Source organism: Littorina saxatilis, linkage group LG6 (assembly GCF_037325665.1).
Source record: "Littorina saxatilis isolate snail1 linkage group LG6, US_GU_Lsax_2.0, whole genome shotgun sequence".
Classification (NCBI taxonomy): Eukaryota; Metazoa; Mollusca; class Gastropoda; order Littorinimorpha; family Littorinidae; genus Littorina; species Littorina saxatilis.
In genome coordinates this window covers 23,399,430-23,411,029 of record NC_090250.1, presented here as the reverse complement: position 1 = coordinate 23,411,029, position 11,600 = coordinate 23,399,430, and the positions used below count along the sequence as shown (strand labels likewise).

General features: G+C 40.7%; 1 protein-coding gene and 1 long non-coding RNA gene across 2 annotated transcripts in view; one reads left to right on the top strand and one right to left on the bottom strand.

Annotated features, from left to right (window-relative positions):
- LOC138968794 (uncharacterized) overlaps positions 1-11,600 on the bottom strand; it is a 379,269-nt gene that overhangs the window by 243,779 nt on the left and 123,890 nt on the right. The gene's annotated exons all lie outside the window — the stretch shown is intronic.
- The window catches only part of LOC138968789 (polyunsaturated fatty acid lipoxygenase ALOX8-like), a 28,126-nt gene that overhangs the window by 11,260 nt on the left and 5,266 nt on the right, over positions 1-11,600 (top strand). The window contains exons 6-14 of the mRNA XM_070341432.1: positions 25-146; positions 4,125-4,293; positions 5,106-5,213; positions 5,592-5,685; positions 5,974-6,091; positions 7,655-7,747; positions 9,058-9,118; positions 10,081-10,186; positions 10,645-10,742. Of these exons, the coding sequence (XP_070197533.1) occupies positions 25-146; positions 4,125-4,293; positions 5,106-5,213; positions 5,592-5,685; positions 5,974-6,091; positions 7,655-7,747; positions 9,058-9,118; positions 10,081-10,186; positions 10,645-10,742 (969 nt within the window). The remainder of the gene's footprint in view (positions 1-24; positions 147-4,124; positions 4,294-5,105; positions 5,214-5,591; positions 5,686-5,973; positions 6,092-7,654; positions 7,748-9,057; positions 9,119-10,080; positions 10,187-10,644; positions 10,743-11,600) is intronic.

The window sequence follows — 11,600 nt, the reverse complement described above, 5'->3', positions numbered from 1 at the left end:
CTTGCTATTTTTCATGGATTAAAGGGACTGACCAGATGGAATCTCAGCAACAAACAAGAGATGGACTTAGTCTTCGCGAATCAACGAATCAACGGACTGAACCCTTCCATTATCCAGCTTTGTACAGACCCTGAATACATCAGAAAGTGAGTATTAGCAGAAGTTTCATTTTGTGTTTGGTAGTCCTTCTCTCTTTAGTTAACCGTTGGGACTCATTAGAGCAAATAATGTTTGATAGACATTCAGGATAAATTAAATACACAAAAATTAACAAATGGTCCATATCAGGAGCCTGGGCGCCCAATATTGACCAGTCAAGATGCCTTCACGAATTACTGCAAAAAGCCCCCTATACCTCAAAGTAACATGATACAATTTAGTGTGCAAGTCAGACTAATTCAAATATGCTTTAAATTTATCTGTTTTGTGTTGCTGAGAACATTATTTAAAACACAACAGAAAACTAAAAACAACAAGTCGCGGTTAAGGGATATACGTATAAGTTACAGCTCCGTCCATCCATGGTATCGCCTGATATTTTGTCGAGACTGGGTCAATGAATATGATGACGTCACTCGAGGCTCTGCCGAGAGTGACGTCATTATATTCTTTCACCCCGTCGAGACAAAATATCCCGCGATACCATGGATGGACGGAGCTGTAACGTATATATGGCATGACCAAAATAAAGAGAATTTGTCATGGGATGTGGAAACAAATCATTGGAAATTCACCATGGGCAATCAACCCAAGCCTAGAAGTTGTAGAACCATATTTTGTTTCAGTCTTGGCAAGGCCAGTTTTGTCCAGTTCCGGAAAAGACATCATGAATTCATTCACCCTGCCGAGACGAAGAAAACAATTCCATGGATGAAAACGTATGAGCTTATATCCCGTGACGCATCAAAGCTAAATTTTGTTTTGAAATGTCTTCACAACGTACAGATAACTTATAACGACATAATCGCCTTCACAAGACAGGATAAACGCACACTTTGTTTTTCGTCTGCTACAAATCTAGTCTTGTTGGTTGACGGAGAGACTAAAGCTTCAATCGTACCTTCATCAACAGGAATAAATGCTCAATCCGCTGTCAGTTCGCAACTGAACCTTGTTTTTTTTCTTTAACTTTTTGGTTAACATTGAAACGGCAATCCAAAAGAGTGTTTCAGCTGTTTCAAGACACAGGCTTGGCTCCTTCTTTTGAGTTGCTTTTCAGTCTAAAATGACACCGGAAGCGAACAAATTGTCGCGTATACTGTCGTCACAAAAAGACGTCATGACAAAGTTACACGCAAAGCGAAAGAGACTTTGACGTCATTTACTTTTGTTTGGAATTTTCCGTCTGTTCCCAGCTTGTCAGTGAAGACCTGACGTGAGTAAGCTTACCCTTTGCAGCTGTGAAATAATCAGTCTTGTGTCTCGGTCGTGTAGGTACAGAGTTTGCTTCTGCAATCATTGTGTTCGTGTTGATGACGGCTTCATAAGATTTCCATGTTCTTGTTTCTGCGGCTGCGCAAGTTATTTTGCCTAGGTCATGGCCGAACTTTAGGCCTACGGAGAAATATCGCTGGATATTTTCTCCCTAGATTAACAGAGACAAAGAAGGGAAGTCATGCTGTATAAGAGTATACAGCATGACTTCCCTTCTTTGTCTCTGTTAATCCAGGGAGAAAATATCCAGCGATATTTCTCCGTAGGCCTAAAGTTCGGCCATGACCTAGGCAAAATAACTTGCGCAGCCGCAGAAACAAGAACATGGAAATCTTATGAAGCCGTCATCAACACGAACACAATGATTGCAGAAGCAAACTCTGTACCTACACGACCGAGACACAAGACTGATTATTTCACAGCTGCAAAGGGTAAGCTTACTCACGTCAGGTCTTCACTGACAAGCTAGGAACAGGCGGAAAATTCCAAACAAAAGTAAATGACGTCAAAGTCTCTTTCGCTTTGCGTGTAACTTTGTCATGACGTCTTTTTGTGACGAAAGTATACGCGACAATTTGTTCGCTTCCGGTGTCATTTTAGACTGAAAAGCAACTCAAAAGAAGGAGCTAAGCCTCTGTCTTGAAACAGCTGAAACACTCTTTTGGATTGCCGTTTCAATGTTAACCAAAAAGTTAAAGAAAAAAACAAGGTTCAGTTGCGAACTGACAGCGGATTGAGCATTTATTCCTGTTGATGAAGGTATGATTGAAGCTTTATTCTCTCCGTCAACCAACAAGACTAGATTTGTAGCAGACGAAAAACAAAGTGTGCGTTTTTCCTGTCTTGTGAAGGCGATTATGTCGTTATAAGTTATCTGTACGTTGTAATGACATTTCAAAACAAAATTTAGCTTTGATGCGTCACGGGATAATAAGCTTATACGTTTTTATCCGGGGAATTGTTTAGTTTCGTCTCGGCAGGGTGAATGAATTCATTATGTCTTTTCCGGAACTGGACAAAACTGGCCTTGCCAAGACTGAAACAAAATATAGTTCTACAACTTCTAGGCTTGGGTTGATTGCCCATGGTGAATTTCCAATGATTTGTTGCCACATCCCATGACAAATTCTCTTTACTTTGGTCATGCCATATATACGTTACAGTTCCGTCCATCCATGGTATCGCGTGATATTTTGTCTCGACGGGGTGAAAGAATATAATGACGTCACTCTCGGCAGAGCCTCGAGTGACGTCATCATATTCATTGACCCAGTCTCGACAAAATATCAGGCGATACCATGGATGGACGGAGCTGTAACTTATACTTAGTCAATCTGCATGCATCAAACTTCAAAAAGTTCAACTCCAAAAATCAGTCATAGGCGACTTCATTCAGATAGTCTCGGCTATCAATACCTGAAGACCGAGACGGGTCACGCTTGTCTCCGCGAAGCATGCGAACATTCTACTCAACCTATTTTCTTCAATTTTGAGCGCGTTTTTAAAGTAAACATAACATATGTATATATTTTTTCAATTTTAGGAGAAGATGATTTCACGAAATTATTTCACGCAAAAATTCTAACAGTGCACAGAGAGTACCGAGGCTGTTCAATTTCGGCATATGACCAAGTGGAGGGATGGTCTTATCCCCAATAAAAGCCTGGCCAGATCTGCGAATGGGAGCCGGGCCGTACTGTTCACTAGTACATTTTGTGGGGGCGGGGATGTAGCTCAGTCGGTAGCGCGCTGGATTTGTATCCAGTTGGCCGCTGTCAGCGTGAGTTCGTCCCCACGTTCGGCGAGAGATTTATTTCTCAGAGTCAACTTTGTGTGCAGACTCTCCTCGGTGTCCGAACACCCCCGTGTGTACACGCAAGCACAAGACCAAGTGCGCACGAAAAAGATCCTGTAATCCATGTCAGAGTTCGGTGGGTTATAGAAACACGAATATACCCAGCATGCTTCCTCCGAAAGCGGCGTATGGCTGCCTAAATGGCGGGGTAAAAACGGTCATACACGTAAAAGCCGTGGGAGTTTCAGCCCATGAACGAACAAACAAACTAGTACATTTACACGGGAAGGAGTGTGCTTTCAATTCAGCTTAATCGTCATATTTTGAGTGCCTTAATGCAAAGAAATTTCATCATATTTTTTTTTTATCATTTCCTGATTCCAAAAACATATACATATGTTATATTGGGTTAACCACAAGCTCAGAAAATGAAAATAAAAACGGATAAGCGCAAATTCCTGCTACGTGGAACCGCTACTGCGCTATACTGGCTTGTCAATTTTACTGCGTGATCCACGTGAAAAGTGTGAATGATTTTCTTGCCGCAGGGATTGACGACGCTGTATTGTCTTGGTGAAAAAATGCAGTGCGTTCTGTGAGTTCGACAGATTGACTGAATGTATTAGTTTCGCCTTACGTGACTTATCTAAATATTGCAATGCGAGCGAAAGCGACCTTTTCAGTATTTGAAAAAGCAACGAGTGGAACAGTGCAGTGGAAAATGAGGTCCCTGCCAGACTAGTTTGACACGACCTCATTTACATAATATCCCAACGTGTGAATTGAACGATATTGTTATTTCATGGGTGGTGTATCTCACGTATGTAGTATAAATGTTATTGTACTCGAGCTTTTGTTGAATTTACTGGTATCTCTGTGTTTGTGTTTTCTTCAGAATCGCCGTGTCGGCTGAAACGCTGAAACAGTTTATTGGAGGGATGACTATCGAGCAAGCCATTGCGGAGAAATGCCTTTACGTTTGTGATCTGGAGATACTTGAAGATGCTAAACACAAAGAAAGCTGCAAGCTGACGTGTTGCTGTCGATGTGTCCCAACGCCAACAGTTTGTATTTTTAATGGTTTCTTTCTATTCTTTTTTTTTGTGCCGCTGTTTCACGGGTTAAGATTCAGGCGGGCAAAAATGGCAAATATAAGACGCCAGCCTCCTAAGCAGAAGTTCGTGGGTTCAAATTCTCGCAGCCCCTGCTGGGCTAAGGGTGGAGATTGTGGAGATGTCCCAGGTCAACTTATGTGCAGTCCTGTTAGTGCCTTATTCCCCTTCGTGCATACACGCAAGCACAAGACCAAGTGCGCACAGAAACGATTCCATAACCAATATTAGAGTTCGGTGGGCAATACCAAGCATTTATCTTCCGAAAGCGGCGTATGGCTGCCTAAATGGCGGGGTAAAACAGTCATATAAGTAAACACCGTGAGAGCTTCAGCCCATGAACGAAGAAGAAGAACAGGTTATGAATAAAAGGCCTTTTTTCATCTTTAAAGATGCATTTGCTTCAAAAGCGGAATTCTGTCATATGAAGAATAAGCTATTGTCGGTATACATTATCGTGTTGACTGCAACTGGAAATATAGGGAAAATAAGTGCGAGAAAATAATCGGTATGGGGTAGACGTATTTTTGTCTTTTTTCCTTTGCTTTCCTTTCCTTTCCTTTGCCCTCCTTTCCTTTTTTTTTCTTTCTTTTTTTCTTACTTTTTACTTTTTATTTTTTTGTATATCTTCTCTTCCATTTCTTCTTACTTATTCCATTTTTTGTCCGAATACGTATTGAAACCATTGCCGCTAATCAGCAAATGCATTACATCTTATAAATACTTCTTCCTTTCTCCCCCAAAACACTCAAAAACACCAACAGGTGTGTGCACCAATAGGCCTGTTTTTTGTGGACAAGAAGGAGGGCAAGGATGGCATACTGAAGCCTGTTGCCATTCAGCTGTTCCAGGATCGTGCAGCGGACAACCCGGTAAGCTTTGCGCTGTGTCTCTGTCGCTCCTATCTAATTACAGGGTCAGAAGTTTATAAACAGTGTCAACTCGTAGGCTATTGACAGGGTTCATACAAATGTGCCTAATTTAAAGCGTTTTGAGACGTTTCGGTTTTTGACTTCCGCCTTGAAAGTTTCAAGAGCAGCAAGGCGCTTTGAAGAGTTTTCAAAATAAAGTTGGATATCCACAAGAATTTCGTCAATTTTCACTAATACTTTAGATGCAGCTTTCTGTGCTGCCCGATTGATAAGATGACACGGGCAGTCTGACAAATATACATCAGGCCGTTGCTTTCTCAGATAGCCATATAAAGTATATAACAGCTTTTTATAAAAACAAGCACTCGATGTGTGCAGGTATTTCTGCCTACCGACGGATGGAGTTGGACCCTAGCCAAGATGTGGTTCAACAATGCGGACGCCGCTTACCATCAAGCCATTACACATCTCGGTAAAACAAATATTGTTAAGTATGTAATTGCATGGTAGGATTAGCACGTTTTGTCTTGTGAGACGATATTGACAAAATGGCACAAACCACAAAGCAGGAGGTTTAGTTAATTTTTCACTACACATGTTTGACCGTGTTTGTGTTCTTGTGTGTTTACTTGCTGCTACATGCTTCATGATGCTTTCGTTGCTCTTGTTGTAAGTGTTCGTGTTCGTTTTATTCACGTCTTTTATATATACTATAGCAGACAGTCTCTCACATAAATGTGCTCATTTCTCGGATGTACAGGGTTCACCCATCTGCTGATGGAGGGGGTGGTGGTTACCACACACAGACAGCTGTCCCGGCATCACCCCATTTTCAAGATGCTGGCTCCTCACTTCCTCTTCCTCATCGCCATCAACAAGTGAGTTTAAGCAAGCAAGCACACACAAAGTGAGTCTTGGTCAGTCTCTTAGCTAATTCCTGATTGTGTTCTCCTTATCTTTGGGGTCTATACTTCAACAAATCTTTCGTTCTTCTTCCACCCAATCACATATACATACGTTACTTTTACTCTAAAAATTAGCTCAGAATTAAAGATAATCTGTTTATGAAAATTGGATCATAGGTTGGCATACTGCCTCGAAACCCTGGAGCAATTTTGTTTTCTATAATGACGTTGTTCTCGGTGACTTTGGCATCATGAGCAGTAGAAAAACAGGTCCCTGCCAGACTTGCTTGACATGACCTCATTTACATGATATACACACGTGTGGTTTGAACGATATTGTTATCTAATGAGTGGTCTCTCTCGCGTATGTAGGATAAAATGGGATGTCTTCTTCAATACTGATTGCTCTCTTCTGTGGCTCCGTGGCTTCTCTGAGAGGTTACCCCTTGTAAATATTCACTTATGTTGCATCCCCTTAACCGTTTAGCTCTTCCACGTTGGTCTGATAATCATTTCTTAACTCCCTCAGATTGGCCAAACGTGCTCCGTGATGGTGGAGGAACTTCCAAAACTAAAGAGTTGGTGTTTTCGACAGTCACGGGCTCAGTGTCAGCTTATCACACTTTTCTGCTCACAGTTTGGTCGTACAGAAGTGCAGAGTTCTCATTCTGTAACATGAGTGTTATGCGTGCCGTATTCAGCCTTTTCTGCAGTTGTTGTAGTGTTGACATAAGACATAACGGCCAATCCCTGATACATTGCAGTTAACTCATGACATTATAGGATGGACAGCATGCGAAGGCCAAACGAGCCAATAGTCCATGAAAAGTAAGCAGAACCTGGGTGAATTCTTCAATTGATGATGCTGAAGCAACAGTTAAAATCGCTTACAAGCAAACGTAGTTTCTTCAACACAAAGACAAATATAAACTGAACACTCTACGTCAACCAAAAGATAAGAGCAGGATGCTTGGCGCCTCTCTGAGCGCAAATGTAAGGCCACCCACCTCACAATTTTCCCCCGAGCTAATTATGGCCGGTATGTTTTGTGTTGTGGGAGCAAAAGATTGACTTGTTTTCAATCAATCAATCAATATGAGGCTTATATCGCGCGTATTCCGTGGGTACAGTTCTAAGCGCAGGGATTTTTTATTTTTTTATTTATTTTTTTATGCAATTTATATCGCGCACATATTCAAGGCGCAAGGATTTATTTATGCCGTGTGAGATGGAATTTTTTTTACACAATACATCACGCATTCACATCGGCCAGCAGATCGCAGCCATTTCGGCGCATATCCTACTTTTCACGGCCTATTATTCCAAGTCACACGGGTATTTTGGTGGACATTTTTTTTATCTATGCCCATAGAACTTTGCCAGGAAAGACCCTTTTGTCAATCGTGGGATCTTTAACGTGCACACCCCAATGTAGTGTACACGAAGGGACCTCGGTTTTTCGTCTCATCCGAAAGACTAGCCACAAACTTTTGTTTGAACAAATAAAACGACACTGAATGTGATCTTATTTTGCAGCCTGGCCCGAGTAATTCTTGTCAACTCCGGTGGCATCATTGACTCAATCATGAACGCTGGCGTGAAAGGATCGTTTGCAATCATCAGAAAACGGTGGGTGAATGTGTGGATAATGTAATAAATTAGACCGTCCCTCACAACAGACAGATGCACTATGGTACACACTAAGTCTGAAAACACTGAGCAGAGTATGATGCTGTTGCTCTGGGTGGTTAACCTTTTTTTGGCAAAAGTTATTCTGGAAACAATATGTTGGTGCAGGGTGACTCAAACCTTGCAACCCACAAAAACGCCAATAACTTCCAAATCTGTAGACCGAATTACTTCATATTTGGTGTTCATTCACTTCAGATCGTGAATGACAAAGTGGGACATTTGTAGGTCAAATTGTCTTTTGTGGAATTTCCACATAAAAAATCCAAATTCGGGGATCGACCCGACAGAACAAGGTCTGACATTGAGGGGTAGCCATACTTACCTGACATAAACCCTCCGGACATTTACCTTTTGGATTATCTGTAATGTTTGAGTGTACACAAACACCCACCTCCAGTTACAGTTCAGGGCAATCCCTGGACAGGAAGAATAGGTGTCATTGACAGTTTTGGAGGTGAAATTTGGAACACATTTTGAAAAGAAGGTAAAAGTCGGATCATTTTATCTATAGACGGAAAACTTTGTGGAACGGTCGTGAATAAACCGAAGTTCATGCACAAAAACTATGAAGATATTCGCTGAACTCAAATAACTGGAAAAGTGAACCCCTTTGTTGTAAATGTACAATTGCGCTATAGCACGCCCAAAAGTTATCAATGACAGGAAAGCATTCCTCCGTGGAAAATGCCCTGATCATGACTGTACTTGGTGTAGTCAAGTCGTTCATGTTTGTTAAATGCTGGTTATTGAATACTTTGTCCTCTAAATAACCCCAAAGAAACAATCTGGAGGGTTTACATCGGGTTCGTTTGGTTACCGCTTAATTTGGAACCTCGTATTTTTGAGTCGATCTTCGCATTTTTAAACCTCTTTTGAAATTGCCCAGAAGTCAGACCATTTGGCCTACAAGCTTCCCACTTTGAAGCTGAAGTGAATGTACACCAAATATGAAGTAATTCGGTCGACGAATGTAGAAGTTATTATAACTTTGTTGTTGCAATGTTCGGGTCACCATGTACAGAGAAGACGGTTTGAATTCCTTTGAATGACGTAAGGAAAATGACTTGAGTGAAGAGCAGAACCGTACTCTTCATAAGTGCTTATTTACTCAATGCTTACGCAGGTAACTGAAAACTGTGTTTGAATGTGTTTGTGTAGTGCGTTTGCACAAATTCTTCATGTGTTTTAGGCAGACTGTATTTGGTATACTGCTGCTGATTGCAAAATGACTTGTGATTTTGATCCAGGTTGACTCAGTGGAGGATGGACGTGGATGGAACACTACCAGTGGAGCTGGTGAAAAGAGGGGTAATTCTCATCAGTTTATTCAATATAATCCGTGGTATATCTCCAGCTTTGCTTGGATTATAGAACATTCTCGAAATGTATATATTTGACCAATTGAAGCTTAACTTTTTTGCTTCCAGACATTTAATTTTTGTTTGTTTGTTTGTTTGTTTGTTTGTTTGCTTAACGCCCAGCCGACCACGAAGGGCTATGTCAGGGCGGTCAGACATTTCTCTTTTCCTTGTGCAAACTGCAAATCGGTTTATCTAGTTAGATAGATGGATGTGCATAAGCACGAGCTTGGTTTTGTGATTATATCTGCGATTTTTTGTGTGTACACCATGTATGCAGATTGTGTAGGTATATTAGTATTCATGTGTGAGTGCATTTGTATGTGTGTGTGTTTGTATGTATGTGCGTGTGCCTGTCTACATGCGTGTATATATGTGTGTGTGTGTGTGTGTGTGTGTGTGTGTGTGTGTGTGTGTGTGTGTGTGTGTGTGTGAACGTGTGTCTGTGTGTCTGTGTGTATCTGTGCATGTGTGTGGTGATATCATGTGTGTGTATGCGCACGCGTATGTGCGTGCGCACGCGTGTGTTTGTATTATTGTGACTGCATGGATTTAAACGATGAATTTGCTTTTGTACTCCTGTTCTTTTTGTGTCTTAATGATGTATTTTGGTTTTGTACATGTGTATAGCAATGTCATTGTAAAGCGCTTAGAGCTTCTAGGTAAGCGCACTATAAATTTCCATTATTATTATTATTAGTAGGCCTATTAATGACAAAGAGAAAACATGAAGTACACTGACAATACGCAGACGAACAGCTCGCACAGTCAGCCGCAGGTCCTTAAAACGGACCCAATTTCATGGGTCACATGCAATTATCAAACAGTTCCGGCACACAAATGTTGCGCACCTCTGCAGTCGTATCAAAAGATATGAATCGATAGTAACAATGTTGGTGTATGTTGCGACAGGTGGAGGACACCACTGCGCTGCCAAACTACCACTTCAGGGATGACGCACTTCGAGTCTATGACGTTATCAAAACCTACGCCACAGACTACGTCAAGCTGTATTACAGTAAATAAACTGTTTTCCTTTTGTATGAAAAACTAGATACATGTAATCAATCAATCAATATCAATCAATATGAGGCTTATATCGCGCGTATTCCGTGGGTACAGTTCTAAGCGCAGGGATTTTTTTTTTAATATATTATTTTTTTATGCAATTTATATCGCGCACATATTCAAGGAGTAATAGGAGTTTTCAGGGCTTGCAGCAAAGTTTGGGACTGCACATGGTGGCCGTCATTATTAGTCTCAGCTATTCCAAGTATGGGAGGGGGATGACACACACTTACCGTTTACAGATTCCGTTTAGACAAGAATGAATTAATACAATATTTAAATGACATACCGATTGCGACAGAGGACAATGTCTGATTAGTTTAAACGTGAATTCGACTCATATTTTCTAGCAGGGTTTGCTTAACATTTTGGCACTTGTGGCTTAACCACTTCTTTTATTCTCGATAGAGACTTCAGTCGACCTACAAGGGGACTGGGAAATACAGGCTTGGGCCAAGGAACTGACCGCAAAACGCGATATTGAGAACGGAGGATGTGGATTGCAGGTACGTTTTATGTCAATTGATAGAGTTATTTAGCGGGAATGAATGGTGCCCTGATTCATCACAACGAGGTCTTTGATGTTTATTAACTGCTATTGTATTTTCAGGTGTACAGGTTATCAAGTGCCAAATTGGAGAAAAAAATGCTTTTTGAGTTGTCTCCTCTCTTCTGTGCCAGAAGACAATAATATTATCTCATTTCGGTGCAAATACAAAGTTAATTGAAACAACATGGCAATTGTTGACACCTGTACATGATGAAAGTTTTAAATAAAATGTTGTTAATTTGACAAAACTATGGTTTTAAAAGAAAATTCCTCATAAGTTTTCTTCACCATTATAAGGATTTACTTTTATCAATGTATATACTGCCAAGACTGTCAGATTATACTTTTTAATCAAACCTACTATATAGGTTGTCTAATAACTATTGTGAATTAGTACTTCGCTTGTATTAACAGAAAAGATTAACAGCACAGAGATGATTCTGGTATGAAAATGAAAGAAGACTATTTTCTTTTCTTACTCGGTCAAGCAATATACGTATTTGTATGTCGCCTTCCCTATTTTCAGTTTGACAATGACCACATGTAACATCAGGGCTCCAGTGAGCGAAATTCAGTCATATCAACTGAATTAGAGACGGCTGCTCTTGATGATTCTGTTTTGTTGGTTCCAGGCGTGGAGTAGAAACCAGCATTTGCAGATAATGTAATTTTGTTTGAACTTTTACATTACAATCTTCATTAACTGGGATTTTCCCCGTGAAATGTGCTGGCATTTCAGAGTTCTGATCTGTTTTGGCTTAATGCGCTACAGGATATCCAGGTTACTTTCATTCATAATTCATCCTATACACAA